The sequence below is a fragment of the Phoenix dactylifera genome, chromosome 9, assembly GCF_051530095.1.
Source record: "Phoenix dactylifera cultivar Ajwa chromosome 9, Ajwa_hap1_PhDact_Kaust_v1.1, whole genome shotgun sequence".
Lineage (NCBI taxonomy): Eukaryota > Viridiplantae > Streptophyta > Magnoliopsida > Arecales > Arecaceae > Phoenix > Phoenix dactylifera.
Genome location: NC_143198.1, coordinates 30,138,494 through 30,157,331, shown reverse-complemented (window position 1 = coordinate 30,157,331; position 18,838 = coordinate 30,138,494). Strand labels below are relative to the sequence as shown.

Sequence of the window (18,838 nt, the reverse complement as noted above, 5' to 3'; positions counted from 1 at the left end):
TTTTTTTTCTTTTCAAATTAATGGGACCTCGGCTCGGGTGGTGGGCTGGATTCGATATTATTAGGTGGGACGCTGCGTCCGCCAGGGTGGCCGTGGGCACAGCCAATCACAACCGCTGGTTTTTACCTAAAGAAGCGTGCTTTGACGAATGGAATCGATCGGAACCAGCGGTCGGTGTCGTTTTATGGTCGGTTGGTGTGACAGGTGATGACAATGGAAGGATAGGTGTCAAGGGCGACATTCCAACGGTGGAAAGCACGCAGATCTTTCTCTTCCGTGCTTGATTGCGAAGGGGACAACGCGTTATTAGGCAACTGAAAAGGGAGCCCGTTTTAATCCCATTGGTTGTTCTTTTCATGCGTCTTATAGCACGAAAATAAAAGAAAAATACTGTGTGTATATGTTGAATGTACTTCCACAAAATGTAATCAGATTTTTCAAACTAATCGCATGAACTTATAACAATAGCTTCAACTAGTTATTTACTTTCTTTTAAAAATCTTATTTTTGAAATAGGTACAAAATTCAAACCTGGATTGGTGCGTGAAATTCTTGTATTAATAGCATTGGCTAACTGTATTATATGAGATCGGTACCATATTAGTCGATTTATGAGAGGGAGTTGGGCATGAATATAAACATAAATAGACATGAATCTAAGAGTTTTGTCAATATATCAGAGAGAGTTGGAGCATTCTGCCCAGTGCCGCTTTTGGAAGGAAGCGAAGTGCATTTGGTCTGCGCTTGAAAATTACATGGTAAAAACAAAACTTGGAACCACTTTTAGACAGGTCTGATTTGCTCTCATAAGCAATGCTGAGTTAGGTCTAATTTGGCTAAAATCAAAGTCAAGATTAGATGAGCCACTTTTGGACGTTATCCCATGTAAGCTAGCAAGGGATATGGCTAAAACGATCATCTTTTTTGAATTTTATGTAGAAACTTCAGAACTGGTTTCCCACTAATTTAAATGTTAAAGTCTTATCGGCCTGGTCCATATCAAGTGAAACAAATCATTACTATTCCGATATTTTAGAACTTAAAAACCTGATAGCTTCGTAGCCAACTTGCAATCTAACAAAATGTTGTGCTACAGACGGGCTATCATTTAAGATCTAGAAATTTGAATGAATTCAAATTAGATGCAGCCTCGATCTTAGATTCCATCCATGCTCTCAAAAAACAACCAATATATAGTGGTTCCAAAGCACATCTATTTCATTAAAAGCTTCCGTGGAGACATCTGTAATTTTGTACCGTGCTTAGGATCGTTTGGCTTCAGGTTTCATTCGGCTAAATTGAAGGAGAGGGGAGAGAGAGCTGCGAAGATTAAATAGCTTATGCAGACGTGACCTGACGTAGAAGAGAGAAAAACACTTCCAATGACATAGCATGTCATAATGATGTCTAAGGGGTAATGATTTACCTCGTGCTCAGACCACATCACTTTTCCTTGGACATCCCAGACATGGGTAAGCACTGGACTTATAAAATTCAGGCATTACCAGAGGGACAAAGGAACTTATGAGAGATAATGCAATGGGTGGGAACCCTTATAGAGCCCACCAAATTCCTCATTTATACATAATGATGCATTCCTTGTCCCTCCCATCATCTCAAATAGGACTTTCCATCATTTCAATCTGTAAATTGCTCCATTGGTAACAATTAAAGAGTTATAACCAAATTAATGCAATTCTCAGGATGAAATGCACTTGAATCAGCCACCAACAGAACGGGATACATTAACACGCAAGTTTTTGATGGGCAGGCAAACGATTACCATCAAAGTATATAAGGGGCCAAGCCCCACTTGATTGCAGGTTTTGATGTCATAATTATACAAATTCTGTACATCTTCACATGTAATCAGTAGTCAACTAACAGGTATAAGAAATCTCATAATAACTAATTACACCAAAAGAAAAACACGTGATTTAAAATTTAACCAATTTGCATACGACCTCCAAAATCCTACGCTTAAAATACATGAATGAGAAATTTAGTTCCAATGGCACAAGGATACTTTTGGGGAGACATTTTTGCTCCCGGTTGTTCATTTTAATTGTAATTCAAGATAAGGATGAGCTTGTATGGTAAGTCAACCTTTTGGCACGGCACTGAAGGGTGCTCTGGTAGATGAATGGTAGGATTCCAGAGCCACCAGCATGCATGAGGTTGCATGTGTGATAACTGAGAAGTCAATACAGTGTGCGAACTATGAGTGTGCCATCTAAGCTCGCAGTCCAAGCTGACAGATTTGTGTGAGTCTAGGAAGAACCACTTATCACCCTGTCTGCAACATTAAAATAACATGGATGCATGGGGGTTCATTTGCCAGAGAAAGAAGAAACTTGACTGACAAAACAAGCATGCTTTAGCCATCAATCTTGCAATAAAATCCAGTCTTCAACTTAGGTAATTTAGCTTCTCAAACATATGGTGGAGGGTACTTCGTACCAATAGCTTATCCTAACTCCCAGGATGTTGTTTTGAGGAACCACGGCCTTTGTGAGAGATTATTAAGTCGTGGGAAGAGCAGGCGCTGATGGAACTATTCAGAAGGTGGTCGCACATCACGGAAATTGAAGCAGCTGACCAGGATAAAAATGGTGTCACTTGATGGGAGGATTTCAGAACTTAGTGGGAGATTATGACAGATTTTGTATTTGATCCTTGTATCAAACCCCCCCCCTCCCCTCCTTCCCATGATTAGATCAACAGGTTTACTCAGTGAGAGGTGTAATTTATTTTCCCAACTCTTCTCATTTTCATTCTGTATCTTTTGAAGATGGCAAGGCTCAAACTTCTCTCATCACATGCTTGAATTAATAAGTGCAGTGAACAGGGAGAGGTGGCGAGGATGGTAAATGGCTAGTTTTATATCCTCTCTTACTTGAAAGAGGTTTTTTGCGAGCTTGGCGAGTTAATTATTGTGATGCAGTTCTGCATGATATATTTTAGTAATATTAGGCTATTTTTGACACTGGAGCCATCCACAATAGCAGCCTAAACTTTGTTCTTTTCTAGATCTAATTCTTTCTCACGAATATCTGATTTGCATCCTGATTTTTTAAATAAATAGAATTAGAATTCTCAACAATATGGATATGACTGATATCCAATTTGTAACCAAACTTATTTTGAACTAATACAGATACAGCTAATATCAAGTTTGTACATATTAGTTTAGAGCAAATTGAAATACAAATTTTAGTTTCAGAATGATACTTTTACTTGTATCAGCTGAATAAAAGTGGATATGGATATGAATATGGATATACTAATGTCCTATATATGTCTGATCCGCTCCCCTATGTAGGTCTAACCGAAGATATTTGCTTCAAGCTCAAGACGGCTTTAAGCCTACTTTGTGTAGTTCTTGACTTAATCTAAGGCCTCAAGGCCTTGGTTGTGCATAATTTGTTGGCAATCATAGTTGTAGGTGCTATTATAGAAGATGGGGTTGGAAGAGGATTTTTGTTCATTCTATGCTTACACATGTTTGCCTGTGAAAAAAAAGGCTTGAGAACTAGAATTCTCGACAAATTTTAAAAGTCCTTGTAACAAGTTTTGCCTTCTTTTCTCAAATTCATTGAATAGTTTATTTTCCTCAATATTACACATTCGATAGCTACAATAAAAATAAAAAATCAGATATATTTTAGGGCAATGAGGAGTTCAGGGGGGGAACGAAAATGAAGCAATGTCCCTCTCTAATTAGAATAGAGAGTCTACAAACAATTATTGGAAGTGCAACTGAATATAACTATTGCACAAATTATTTCCAAATGTAAAGGTAGACATTCAAGACAAATTAGTGAAGATTACTTGAAAAAACTGATAGCAAAGTGCAATGAGCATGCAATGTAAATAAAAAATAAATTTTCAAAATCTTCCTTTAAAAGTAATGCTACAAGATCTTACCAGTTAAGAACTGTTGCATATGATGCCAAAAAATCAAGTTTCTTCATCATGAAAATCAACATCATCAATGATAACGTACTTTGCAGCTACATTGGGAAGGGGAGGATTTGTATCTTCAGTTTTGCTAGGCCAACTCTTTTTCAGCTTTTGATATCTAAGATGGTCAGCAGAAGTATAGATTTATTATTATTCAGGTTTGAGACAGCAGTAATGTTTTCTAAATATATCAGATGACTACTGGTCATTTTTAGTATCTTAAATGATAGCATATAGAAATTTTATAAATTGTGATATCTAAGTGCTAAAGTAATGTTTTAACAGATCTAATGGAGTCAAAAAAAAGGTCATAAACTCATAGTTATCGTTGATATATAGACTAGAGAGTGTCCATTAGTAAAGCAATATGGTAAATTAACACTTGAAAGACCAAGCAACTATAAGAAAATTACATCTTTCAGAAAACAGGAGATATGTTCACTTACTTGTACCAGTTGAATAAACTAACCCCAACCATTATCGTGAGGAGTCCAATTCCCTTTAGCAAGGTAAATTGATCATGAAAATATAGAACTGCAACCTGACATACCGTGCACGCGTTACTAATATATAAACCAAACTACAAACTGACTTATTTTAACATACAGATATTATCATACCTATATTACCTTGGCTACATATTCATCAATAAGAAAAACTACAGAAGAACTCACAGAATATAACCCAATATTAAAGCAAGACAGCAAGTGGAAAATGAGCAGAACTAATGGTCGTAAGTTACAATAGATTGTGATGATGGATGGAAAGCAGATGCAATATTACCAACATCATTTGCTATCTGAATCTCAGGAATTATAAGTTGACTTGTTAAATTTGAGAAAATCTCTTTCATCCAAAAACTGAAAAAGGATGTGTTTATTAGTGTAAAGGCAGGGACTATGGATAAAGACTGTTGTCCAAGACAGGCTATCTTAAGGATTTGTTTTCCATAGTTCCAAGTGATGGCTCAAGATGTTCCTGTGATAGATATAATGTATTTTTACAGGTTAATCATGCTTTGGTTAGCAGATGAAAAATACAAGCTAAAGCACTAAAACATGGTATATTACTAAGTGTAAAGGATGATATACAATAATGACATGAATCATATTCTACTGATGAAATGATCAAAAAAGTTAATGCATAACTAGCAAGATGCCTAATCTTCACGTGTCTCAACAGATAAATCAGATAGAAAAGAGAGAAACCAGAATGTGATTGTAGAGCATAAAGGTAGCTTCAACATGTAGAGCAGAATTACATTATATGAATTGCTAAGGAGCATAAAGTAAAAAGTCAAGTCATACCAAAATTGTGACAGCTTCTTTAACAATGCCAGCTATTGTTATTGTTACTGCACTGGTTGCCGAAACAAGAAAATATTCAGTTAAAACCTGCAATAAGATTAAGGTCACTGCTTTTGAGTGCATGCAGCCAAAAAGATTATTACAGGCATTAATGTCTGACAAAAGCCCCTAAAGCCAGTACCTAAACAACTTTCAAAGATAATGGAGTTCAATACATAACTTACCATGAAAAATGCCAAGAAACCTCCCAAAAGCAGTAACAGGCAACTCAATATTACATGCTTTGAACTATCAAAGTATTTATTTGTCCTGAAGCTATGCCACGGATCCATAATAAGAGATAGGATCGCTGTAGCTACTGCCATCACAGGGGTAACATAGCTCATCAGAGCAATTGGATCCTTTAGACCTACGTAACACCAAATATAAGTCTTTCATTACTGTTATGAAGATCATCAAAGTTACAACCAATGGAACAAATTCTATATTGCATTTTACTCGAGCTCTATTATAGCCAAAGTAAATAAGAATCTAAGACAACTTGTCTCAGTGCACCCCCATCTGATCATGTGGTGGTGTCCATGGGGCAGTGTTTGCCCACATTAGTTCGTCAATAACAACCCCTTCTGTAATCTAAACTATAGGTCTCCTAGTGTAAGAAAACATGATAGATTGCTTACCATAGGCCTCTTTCTTCATGTTAAGTTGGAAGCCACATGCACCAATAATGAAGTGTCAATAGTTAGATAGGGAAGAAGAAGAAAATAAAATATATTGTTATAAATACAATGTATATCTAAGTACATGATCTATTTTTCCATTAACTAATATTCACGACAGAAATCTTCAAGCAGAAAAAAGTGAATAAAAAGTATGGACTGACAGCCAAACCTGCAAAAGAATCTGAGTCATGCACCAGCGAAAGCCTGACATAACAGCAGCAAGCATAACAAAAACAAATCCCCAGATATTGAACTCTGTCTCCTTGGCAACTAATAGAAAATGGATTAGTCCACACGATATTGTATTAGGAGTGGAAAATATTAAACATTGAAATTATGAAAAAAAAGAAACAAGGTATGCAATTCAAGAAAAAAGATCGCAAATACCAATCAAGTAGAAAAAAAATATGTCCGTGTGTTCTCAGATGTCATATTACAGGCACAATAACAGCACTCTGAGAAGCATGTTGGGGTGGGGGGATCCAAATAATTTTATGCTTGGTTTTCAAAACTGAATAGAATAAAAGTGATTAACATGAAAGATGAGAAATTAAAGAGATGGAGGGAACTGTACTCGTATGGGAGGAAGTGAGAGACAAATGGAGGCTAAGACAGCTTCTGTATTAAATGATGATACCTGGAAGCTTCCTTATTTTCAATAGCCTTTAAGTGGCAGTTTTTTGTTCTTCAGATTTAGAAGTTTGGAAGTTCAATTATAGAGGTAAGGATTCTAACAGCCAAAATGTCGATTAGAAGTAATTTTTATATCATTTCTCTCGTAACTTTATCTAACTAATGACATTTGAAATGAAAGTAAATATGGAGAACGCCATATGTAATTTTATTAATATACAGATAGCATGGATGCAATTAATGAAACAACATACCTGTTAGTAGAACTCCTATGGAAATGATAAGGATGATACCTAGAAGCTTAATACTGGGACTCTCCAACCTTTTACAATGGAAGAGGAAAATATGTTATAAAGCTTATGTATTACAGGGGGGAAATAAAAAAGCCTATTAAAGATGACAAGGCCCATGGCTCATCATTTCTGAACATGCATAGCCTCACTAGTTACTTGTAATATATTAGAGCAAGCACAATGTAACAAATAATTGCAATTTTTTTGGAAAAAAATATTTAATAAATCTATCCTAAATTAAAAAAGACAGCAAAGACACATAATAACTCCAGATAATGTTTGCAGAAATATTGTCTCCAAATTTGACCTTAGCTAGTTATCAGATAAGCCGGATAAAGCAGGTATATCGGTACAATCTATCAATGAAAATTGATGGAAGGTGAAAATAGAAAGGAAGAAAGAAGAATATGGTGGAATATTTAATGAAAAGAACACGTACATGTTGACTTAAGGAATTAATCAAACACAGTAGAACGCTGATGAAAAAATACCAATATTGAACCATAGAAATCAAACATGAAATATTTCTTGTAAGATATTTGAGGCGTTCTTGCTGATGGACATAAAACATATTATAAGTCCAAGTTATCTCTGACGTTAATGACCTAAATGGATCAATCATAATAATGGAGAAATCAAAATCTTTTGATGATTTATAAAAGGTTTATGCCTTGAACTTTTAGGCCATTGTTCCATCATTTCCGATTACTTGGAGGATAAAACAAGCTTCTAAGAAATGCTAGAGCAGACCAGATACGGAGTATTTGCATTATCCTATGGAACTCATCAGTTTAGGTCAAAACTTGCCTAAATGCAAATGCAAACAGAAGGAGAAATATTGGGGCCGCAGACTTGCACTGCAAAAGAGGAGACATAGGTTCAGAAAGGCAGAAAATAAACAAGAAGATTTAGACACCAAAACCCCATATTTATATATATGAGAAATAAAGTATTGGAAATTAAAAAACATTCTTTCCATCGAACATGAAACTCACCATTGTAGCAAATGTCACAGATATGAAAACAAGAGAAATATTGCTCAGGTTTACATCCAATGCAGTTCCAATAGCAGTTGGCACAACTGCAAAGAGAAGAATCCATGTGTTTTTCATTACCAGTTAGAAAGTTCAGAAAACAGATAATATTGATGCACCAATGAACTGCCTATTTTTGGCTTCAAAGATCAAAATTTATATGTTGCAGTAAGCATAACCCATTTGTAGATGGAATTAAATCTCATATGTGTATGATGCCTCTTGAACCATACATGGCACATGAACTTAAAACTGAAATTAACGCATGAATTTCATGCCCCATAATCGAGTCCAGGAATGTCCCACCCAATAAAGAAGCAAAAAAGTTGCTTTCAAGATGATAGCAAACAAGTGAAAGAGTATATTGGAATAAAAATTCAACCAAGCAATAGATTACAATCCTATCTGATGGGGCTACATCCATGATGGTATAAACTCAAGGCCAAATAGCATACGCAGAAGTCTGACAACAAGAAAGAAAGAAAATTTTTCGGACAATATTGAACTTCCAATTGGCCATCCTCAATTGCCGTTATCTGATAACATGGAACTGCATTGCATACTATAGGTTCTTTTCATTATCCCAAAAATCTCAACAAATATAAAGATCCAAATTGCACAGGAAAATAAGCTGACAGAGCATGGATAAGAGTCCATGAATCCCTATATAAATGCATCACCAAGCCATGCAGAGCATCAAGGCAAAACCAGATAATGGATTTGGTAGTCAATTTTGGTGCAATATATCAAAATCTAGATATTTTTCTTTCCAAGGTTCCAACATGTTACTGTAAACTTAGTGAGCACGAGATCATTGCTTCTTGGTAAATCAGCTGGTTCATAATCTTCCTTCCCTCATCGACCAAGTTTTTTCGGTAAAACCAATAGCATGTATAATCAAAAAGAACAAATCAAGGGCAATCAAGTTACCTCTGATGAAGTAATCCCTCCATGTCATCGCAGGGCCTCTGCTTTCAGAACCCCGGGACTGGAAATATAAAATAGCCTTGGACAAAACAGCTTGCATTGTGAAGTGAACGGTATTCATCAATAGTGGAGCCGGGAACTTCCCCATATGTTCCCCAAGCAATGTCTTATTATACCTAAACCCAGAGGAAAAGGTGACTAATTATTGCAATCATTCAAACTAGATATAAGAAAACTAGATAATTTAGCAAGATCGAAACACCCACAGCGTCAAACAGGTACTGAAGGTGTACCAAACCAGTATACAAAACAAAGCCTTGATGATATTGGCTGCAGAGAGGGGGCTCTGCGCAGAGACTTGTAGTGTTTCCAGCTTCGTTCTTGAATCGGTAGCATGGATCCCATTCTCGATATCGAAAGGAGAGTAATTCATCCCGTTTCCATTCGCCCCGGTATGAGCCGATCTGCTTTGATTCATGCTTTGCTGCCCGCCTCTTTGGAGCAGTGGCTGGTCAGAATCTTCTGCGATGGTGGACTCGGAAGATCCATCGATCGCGTCCTCTTTGCACCACCGCGAGAAGGACGGCTCCCTCCGGAGCACCGGCCTGTCGTTTTTGCTCGCAACCTCATCGCTCTTGGTTTCCGCCGCCGCTGTTGTCTCCCCTTCTTCTTCTTCTTCTTCTTCTTCTCCCATACCTTTCGCTGGTCCTAATTTGCTTTCTCCCATCAAATTCCCCTCTTATTCTGAACTCTAGGACATCATTCTTGCCTTAAAAACCTCCTCCCAAGAACCATCTTTTGGTTGAATCTAACTTCGACAAAAACGGATTCAAGAAAGAGATCGGGAAGGATGAGATCAGATCTCTGCCGCTAAGGTGGTTAAAATTTGGGAGAAAAGGGAGGTGTAGATTGGGTGAGGGGAATGAGAAAGTTGAGGGAGTTCGGATCTGAGATTCTTTCTTCTTTTTTCCGCTTCTTTTGGCGCTGGTGGTGTCGGCGTGGTGGCGTTCTCACGTTCTTAGGCCGTGGTGAGTCAACGAGAGGGCTGCGACTCGGTGCTGCGGAAGACGACAATTCAGCGATACATTCGGAGGGACGGAAGCGTATCTACCGGTCCGCGGTTTCGTCGATTCATTCCCCTTCTGTGCTCTGATGTTCCGCTGCCCCATTCCGGGAATGGAACTGCCAGGTCTGCGCCTGATAGAGAAGATACTTAGACCGGAGTAGGCTAGAAATGAAACTTGAATCTAGGGTCCATCCGGGTTGTTGCAATTGATGGTGCACTGCAGCCATCTATCTCGCCAAAAATCGAATTTTCTATCCGAGATAAGCCACCGACAATACAAACAATGATTTGTTATCCCATATAAACCATATTTAACTTATACCTAGAGACTGAGACAACTCCTCGGACTCGTTTGGTCCGCGGGAAAAGAAAGGAAGAAAGTTTGGTCAACGAAAAAATAGTTAGATGCCTCTTGTTTGGTTAGAGTTTTCAGAGAAGAGAGATGGAAAAGTTATATTTTCATGAAAATATGATTCTCATGTATCATGAGAAAGTCTTTCCCATGTTTCATGAGAAACTCTTTCCCATGAGAAACATAAAAAAGTTACTCTTTCGTGAGCTGGAAATCACTTCATTTTTATTTTTTTTCCAAAAAAGCCCTTCAGCATTTAAAGAGACATTAAAGACCTAATTTTTATTAAGGGTATAATAGGAATTACACATAACTTTTTTAGAAAAGTGGATGGTCAACCAAACATAAGTACTCTGAAAATCTGTCACTTTTTCATTGTCAACTAAGCATGCCAAAAGTACCTTTCCAGACATCCTCTTTTTAAAAATATGTTTCCTAGAAAAGAAAATGCTTTCCACGAACCAAACGAGCCCCTCATGTTTCTTGATTACCATACTAACTTGGGCATCGAAGAGTTCCTGCCGGATATGTTCCGGCTAGAGGATTTCTTTACTTTGTAATATTTCAAGTCGGAGTGCTGTCATCTGATGAGAATCTTGGCTGCAACAATTGAGCGCCACTCGTCTTCTCTAATTCCGACCAAAATAATCAACCATCGAGCTCTCTAGCATCATCGCGCTTCTCGTCGTGGTACCTAGAGTCACTGAGTTGGCAACAGATTAAAACCACCTCCTTTATCACTACAATTTGGGGACAAGTTTCGATAAAGTCATCCTAAGCATATCCGAGCTGATCCTTTTATTAAAAATGGTTAGGATACCCATGAAATGCACATATCAATTTATTGAATCCACAAATATTGATTTGGCAACTACTCCATCAACCTCATTGGTAACAAAATCTATGAATTGCACCAATTTTTCCTCATCGCCGATAAAAAAATTTGTTTATTTGCATTGTGGGACCCGCATGCAATTGCTCAATTTTTATCAAAACGAGCATTATCTGTGTTCTTTTATCATACTTAAATAATTAAGCAATGTATTCTGGTTCCAAATAAATCATAACCTCATCACATATTTATCATGAAAGTAGAAAAAAAAAGTAGTTGAACCGTCCCGGAGAATCTATAGCTTAACGGTCCCAGCGTGATGGAGGAATACCTTACAAAGAAGCTACAAAGTTGACTTATAATTGCGATGCTACCTACCATCCATCGTATGGAGATCAGAGGAGAGAGAAAGAGAGAAAATCAGAAGAAAGAAAAGGAACTATGGAGGTTAGTTACCGGCAGAAAAAGTCGCTCTTGTCATCATTACAGTCGCAGATGAATTCTTTAAACTTGCAAAGGCCGTGACCGCAGCCGATGACGCCGCCAGACTCGTCGAGGTAGAGGATCTCGTCAGTCCACTTAGGGGGGAGAAGAAAGTGAGGGGTTTAGAATTAAATTTATATATTGATAAAATTATCTCTTATTAATTTTTTTGACAAAAATTCTATCACTGCTTCCATTTTTTTTTATATGTATTCACTATTTTTTAGTTAACTATTTATATAAAGTGTATTAACTATTTAAATTAAATTATAAGTTAACTAGTTATTTATATAATTAATGCATTTAAATAAATTACTTTATATATAATTAACTTATAAATTATTTATATAATTAAATTAAAATTAAAATTTTTATAATTTTTATATAATTATAAATTATAAATATTATAAATTTATATATTGTCCTATTTTTTTAATACAAATAAGTATTATAAATTGATAATAATAATATTTTTTATAAAAAAATAATTAATAAAAATATTATACAAACATCATTCATTATTCCTTTTATTCTTTCTATACCAAAGAGGGAATGGAATCATTTTTCTCCATCGTCCAATATTTTACCAAAGGATACTTGATCCATCCTTTCTTCCGCATCCATTCTCCTTCAACCCATCTTTCGTATCAAACAAAGGATAAAAAATGATCTACCCGCCATCTAGTAATGGAAGGAGATATATTCTACCGGTAGGAGCTGAGGCCACCGTAAGGAGGAGATATTCGACACGACAATACGGCGTGCATCACGTGGCCGTGATGTCGTCAATTACAACTGTGGGTGCATCAAGATAAACGTGCGATGAATGACTCATAAGAACGAGCGGCTGTGATCGTGCACTCATCTTGCGGACACCGCTTGGCGCGCTCCTCCTGTGAGATTGGAGGCTTCTTGTCGCTCCGCCCCCTCGGTTCTCTTCCTTTCCCCAAATGGATGCTCTTGGGAAGGGGGAATTGTTCTGGTGGAATTTTTCTCCGAGAGGCCACCGACATCGCTCCAGGAGAAAACCCAAATCCTCCTCCTCGGAATCCGTCAACGTCCAAGGGCGTGGGTGGTCCCTCGCCGACTTCCCTCTCAAACAGGCCGCGGTCGCCGCCTCACTCGTCCTCACCGGCGACACTGTCGCCCAGGTGAGGGACCGATGGGTCGCCCATCGCCGCGGCAAGCCGGATTCAGAGAACAAGGCAAGTCCCACCACTTTTCCCCATCCTATAAATAGATTCTTGGAAGCCGGAAAACCCTCGTCCTTTCGCAGGATAATCTTACAAATATATGAATCTATATCGTGGAGTGCGCATTTGTATCTTTTCTGTTGACATCAAGCAGTGAGAAATTGTGGTTAAAAAAAAAAATGGCATTCATTAGAGATCTAGAAGCTAGACATCTTGATAGTGGCATATCATCAGTAATCTGGTGTTCTTAGCAGCTGTTTTCTTGCTGGAAAGTCTTTCTTGAATGTGGTTGTTGTGCCTTGAATTGTACAGGACCCTCAGGACCCCGTCTTTAATCGCAGTTCGCATTGTAACATGTCCATTTTTTATTCTTTTCTTTCATTTCAAAGAATGCTATGTCAACTACTAGCTGCTTCGCACATGAATGATTCATGAATGGAATTGGTTGTTCGCAGCGGGTGAGGTTGAAATCTCTCCCTTTGTCTAGCAATATTTGAAGCTGGCACAAGGATGACAAGTTTTAGAGAGCTGCTAAATGTAATGTAGTTTCTTGTGCTGCTATCTTAGTGATATAACCTTGAATTCAAATTGAACGGTATGATTTTTCTTTTTAGTCCAAATGGATGGCACGTAAATCATTAGGGCTTCGCTGAAGAGATTAAGAATATTGCACTGACTATGATCCCTTGTGAAGATGACTTCCGGTTGTTCTTTTATTGTTGTTGCTAGTTATAGTGGTCGTTCTTTTTAGTGAAGAAACATGGGTGGCAGAATTCCAGGTAATGGATCTTTTACTGTTTCAATGAAATCTCACCCTAGCCTTCACACCTTTCCCTTAGCCTGGTGTCATGCTATTTCGTAAGTGGATTTAACAATCCACATGCCTGGTTTGGACATTTCCATCATTTTGTTCTTGGTATCCACTTTAATTAAATTCATTATGGTTATGCTCTCTTCTTCCAATGGCCTCTTCTATCATCGTTCTTCTGTGCTTTGTAGTGTTGTTCATAATTCGTCCTGTGTCTCCAATTGAGCATTCTTGTCCTTTGTTAGTAAGAGATGAAGTAAAATGGGCCTCCTCGCTTGATTTAATGTTCTATCCTGTAATTGAGGTTTTGTGTTGGAATAGAGGTGACCTTTGCTCGATCGAGTTTGCATGATTGTCCAGTAATAAAATAACTAATATTTTGATATATAACATGTTTCACATCATCAAGAGCTAGCCCTTCCATAAGCACACTCTGATTTATAAGTAGATGGGTGGTCATTTATAAAAAAGGGGTTTATATACTATTGTGTTGAGCACTTTACTTGTGCTTGATGCTTTTGCTAACTGACTGGTTGTTATCATATTGTCTGATATCTTAAATGGGTCCCTTTCTTTACTACTTCTTATTTATTGTGAATGTGTACAACAATTTAAGATCCATCATCACTCTGTTGTTAGCCATATATTATCTTGGTTCCAAATATCCAGTCTACTGATCAATTTGTAGTTTTGTACACACTATATCAAAGTACCACGCTATATTTTATTATATGTGGCAAACTTTTGGTCTTTGATCCACTGTATGTTGAAGAGTTGTGTTAAAGTTATGAACTGCACATTGCCATGCTCTACGGACTGTACAAGAGAGGTTGTTTGGCCTATTATAATTGAATATGTTTGACCATTATCCACGGAAGTTGGGTTATAACATTCTTACATCCATAAAAAAAATTGCTTAAGCCTACCTCTCAAAAAAGAAATTCCCAATATTCATTTTTTTTTTTATGTTGATTGTCTGATCTCTCATTAGTACGGTATGCACTCATATTTTCCAAGCTGAAATATTGGCTTCTATCTTGCAAACCAGAATTTCTAGTAAGTTTTCTTGGATTATAATCGTTAGATTCATATGAATCCCGTTTATAGTATAACATCTTATTAGTAATTACTGTATTGTGTTTGGAGTCATGTCTGAATATTGTCAATATATTTTCTTCATAGGGCATCACATCAGTGCTCCTGTCACATGATTGGCTTCGTGCACTACGCATGGCTTCCTATGGGTTTCTTCTTTATGGTCCAGGCTCTTATGCATGGTATCAATTCCTTGATCATTGTATGCCAAAGCAAACACTTGTAAACCTATCGCTTAAGGTAATGTATTTTGAGCTTTAGTATTGAACATGTAATGGCATTATGTAGGGCTTCCTTTGTCACTTTATTGGAAACATAAAGAGTTGTTGATTCAGCTGATCTTCATTTTTTCCCCTTCAGGTTTTACTAAACCAGATTGTACTTGGTCCATGTGTTATTGCTGTTGTTTTTGCATGGAATAATTTTTGGTTAGGGAAATTATCGCAGCTACCTTCAAAGTATCAAAAGGATGCTCTTCCTACACTTCTCTACGGTGAGGAGCTTCTATATCTATATTTTTTTGATGGCTGGATAAGTCAGAAATAATTCACTGACCTTTTGTGTTCAATTTGTCCTTATGCAGGCTTTAGGTTTTGGATTCCTGTTTCAATACTTAATTTTGGGTAATCTTTCGACCCTTTGAACTTGAAATATTGCTTCACCATAATGGTAGTGATAATATGAAGTAATCTAAAACCAACTAACTGATATTTCAGTCAGTTGGATCCTTTGCTATGTCAAAACTTTGGATCCTTATTTACGTCAAAACTAAGGAAAAATTATCTGACTTATTATTTGCTTTTTGCTGTAACAATACCATGCAGAAACTTGAAGTAGTTTTTTGGGATTAACACATGCCAGAATACCACCTATAATATTTGTTTATATGTATCTTGATGACAGACATATAATCTCATACCGGTATCCCTAATGTTTAAGAATTATTGAACAAACAAAATAAGGACATGTATTAAACATTCTACTTACGGAACTGCGTTCTTTTTGTCATTTTGTAATCACCAACTATTAGAACCATGTAATGATGGTGCAGGTAGACTACACTTGCATGTATATGGTTTGGCGATCTTTTGCATTTTATTTTGGATTTCATATTAAAGTATGTGAGACCTGTTCTGTTTGTCTGTTCGCATATAGATCACTACCTGAGCATGCCTATTCAGGTGACCTAGAAATTCAGTTCTTCTGATACCTGTTCGTGCAGTCAGTCAGGGCAAGTTAGCACATCATAGTCATGCTGGTCGCCCTAGAAGTTGAACTATGTATTTTCATTGAATTTGACGGTTGCTTATATGAAAGTTCATGTGGCAATTGGGATAAGTTCACATATTTGTCTTGTTGACATTTCAACTAGTGGATCCCATTTGTAAAGGAAAAAAAAAAACACATTTCTCATAAATTGCGAGGCAGACAAGGGTATGTGGTTAGATTTTTTTTTTTAATGGATTCACTTGATTCCATCCTGTTTTTGTTGGTTAATACTAGTTTCCTACTAGTTAGGGTTTTCAGCAATGCCCGTGCCTATATTTCTTATTGAAATATTTTTACTTTTGAGATATGATCATTGGCTAAGAGGATACAAAAGTCACACTGTCTGCCAATTATCACGAGGAAGTTTTGCTTGTTTAATCAGTGGTGCAGAACATGTTGATGAAATTAGATGAGGGGAAGAAAAGACCTCTAACAGCTGATTGGTTTGGACCATGGTATGCCATACCGGTAGGTACATATACTGTACTATACCAATACTGAACCAATATGTGATACAGAGTGTACCGAGTGTTGGCACAAACTGACTTTGTGCCGGGCATACCGACACTATATCAAGATGTTACCGGTACGGGGTTCGGTACCGAGATGACAAATTTTGGCTTGGGTAATGCTTTATCGAGAGAAGTGATAAATGACATTCCACCAACTCCAGCTTAAGACTAAGATTGAGTATTATAAATTTATTGGTCAATAGAAAGTTAACATTATAATACTTGGAAGATGCTTTGAACTGTCAGGAGTCCTTTTTATATAGAGGATTTCTCAAGTAACAATAACCACGTCACCTAGATTAGTTATTTTTATGATGTTTTAAATATACGTTTTGCCTGAATAAAATGTCCCTGTGCTAGTTTCTCAATGTGAATATATAGCTGCAGAGATCATGTAATACCCCACATCGGCCTACAGTCACCCAGATCCTCCTAAGAAGGCTGAAATGGTATTTGGTTTTGGTGGGAAACTGAGGGATGCCTTGTGTTCTGGTTTCCCAAACTATTGCAGTGCTGGAATTCTGTTGAAGAAATGGAGGCTGCAAAAAAGTTTATGTTCTTCATAGTAACCATCTTAACTATATCTGTAATGGAGCCCAGACTGATATAACTTAGATAGCATTGCTGTTGCTAACCAGCAATTCGCTGCTTTGCATGTGAAACATTCCTCAAATGAAAAGTCCATAGGTTTCATACTTTTTTTTCTTAAACTCATTACTCTATAGTGGATCAGATGGAAATTGTTCTTTCTCTTGAATGCCATCTTGGTGCTGATACTTCATGTTTTCAGGGTGGTCCCTCTAGCTGCTCGTGTTGCATTCATGTCCTCCTGCTCCATTTTCTGGAACTTTTACTTGTCAACAACTATGAGCAGATAAATTGTTAGAGCTTGCTTGGCAAAACCTGGAGGTTCTCTCTCCCTTAAAAATGTGGGGGTAATGGCTTCAGTTTCACTTATTCTTGCCACTGCAGGTGTCTGTTTCCTTGATCACATTTGATTTGGAGGTGTGGAATATAGTTATCCGGAGTTTGTGAACAGGAGAACTTAGAAATTGTTTATTTGGAAGAAATTATTATAAGTTGTTGAGACTTGAATATTCTTTCCAGATTCTTTTCTGGCCTATATTGTGGATAGAAGGAATTTCGATTTTCAAGTTGTTCGCAGATTAAAATGTTTTGCTGCAACAACAGCCTTATGATCAAAGTCTACTTTTAGATTATTGTAATCTTGTAGATTAAAAATGTGGTGGCTTTCTCTGTTCTTATTCTGCAATTCGTGATGGCTTGCTCTTTTCTTATCAGCTTCTACCTTTTAAATTGCATGGTTATGTGCACAGACTTTAATTTGGATGATGAGAGTCTGATGCCGAATGCGGCTTCCGCATGGCTCTTTGTTTATCAAATTATAGGTTATTCCTTTCCTTAAAAATATTGGATATGTTAGAGAAAGTAAACAGGGAAGATACAAGCAGCGGGTCATCATTCCTTGCTAGAAAAATAAATGTCGGGATACTGCCCTATTTTTATCCTGAATTTGTGCTCAGGCTTCATGCTTCTCTCTTCAATCTCAATTTTAATCAAATTATTATATACATTTAGGATTTGATATTACTCTAGAAAAATTTTTCTTTTCTGCATGGCTGTTGACTGGACAAGTAGGATGCAAGTGGCCTTGGTTGGGCGTGGACGCAGGACTGCAGTGTATCCTGATGAGATTGATCAAATGAAACCTGATAGGTACACAAAAACTATCCAAATCTTCGGTGCAAAAAAAAGAAAATGTTTTCATCTCGGCCACATTGGTTTTGGATATAAATGGCTCTTAACTTAGTAAACTGAATTAACCAACCCCAAGGTCTTAATTGGCTCAATTTGATTCATAATATGCATTTCTTACGAAATTATCAGAGTTGGATCTGGAATTGAAACCTATAACGGCGCAAATATCAACTAAATCTTGATCCATCTTTATATTCCGGTTGCCATGCAACCCATGCAAGTCCAAGGGGACAGTTCACCCGGCATGTAGGTGGAGGTCATCTGCCCACAAAATCACAGAGCTCATCCCTAGATTCTGGAGTTGCATGACTGTGAGCCCAAACCGGGCCCATACTAGGATAAGCGAGAATCCTTGTCTTCTTCTCCTTTTTTTTTCCTTTCTTCTTCCTCTCCTTATATATATATATATATATATATATATATATATATATTGGCCCTCTTTTTTGGCTTCCATTCTGAAACTTTTTCCCACAATTCGATTTCCCACTAACTCAATCCTTGGTCGGTCCTTCGATAAGGTTACAGAGCATCCACCAGCTGGAGGATTCTCCTTCTGCGTGCTCATCACTT

General features: G+C 37.2%; 2 protein-coding genes across 4 annotated transcripts; one reads left to right on the top strand and one right to left on the bottom strand.

Moving 5' to 3' along the window:
• Positions 1-1,791: 1,791 nt before the first annotated feature.
• LOC103708972 (putative sugar phosphate/phosphate translocator At1g06470) lies at positions 1,792-10,109 on the bottom strand. Of its 3 annotated transcripts, XR_003386036.3 has the most exons (13): positions 9,146-10,109; positions 8,883-9,055; positions 7,914-7,999; positions 7,726-7,775; positions 6,880-6,947; positions 6,162-6,262; positions 5,951-5,963; positions 5,495-5,679; positions 5,271-5,357; positions 4,410-4,504; positions 3,928-4,081; positions 2,461-2,594; positions 1,792-2,296 (listed from the first exon to the last, which is right to left on the bottom strand). XR_003386036.3 is itself a non-coding variant. In XM_008794102.5 (12 exons), the coding sequence occupies exons 1-11, from the start codon at positions 9,604-9,606 to the stop codon at positions 3,961-3,963; spliced, it is 1,440 nt and encodes a 479-aa protein (XP_008792324.3). In that variant the 5' UTR covers positions 9,607-10,109; the 3' UTR covers positions 1,792-2,296; positions 3,928-3,960. The 3 variants fall into 3 exon arrangements, 2 of the variants coding, with proteins under 2 accessions (XP_008792324.3, XP_088561059.1); XM_008794102.5 differs by lacking the exon at positions 2,461-2,594; XM_088704933.1 differs by lacking the exons at positions 2,461-2,594; positions 3,928-4,081 and having other exon boundaries at positions 1,937-2,296.
• Positions 10,110-12,475: 2,366 nt separating this feature from the next.
• Positions 12,476-17,762, top strand: LOC103708971 (Peroxisomal membrane 22 kDa (Mpv17/PMP22) family protein). The gene is made up of 5 exons (XM_008794101.5): positions 12,476-12,817; positions 14,796-14,948; positions 15,069-15,201; positions 15,292-15,331; positions 17,280-17,762. The coding sequence occupies exons 1-5, from the start codon at positions 12,563-12,565 to the stop codon at positions 17,365-17,367; spliced, it is 669 nt and encodes a 222-aa protein (XP_008792323.3). The 5' UTR covers positions 12,476-12,562; the 3' UTR covers positions 17,368-17,762.
• The last annotated feature ends 1,076 nt before the right edge of the window (positions 17,763-18,838 follow it).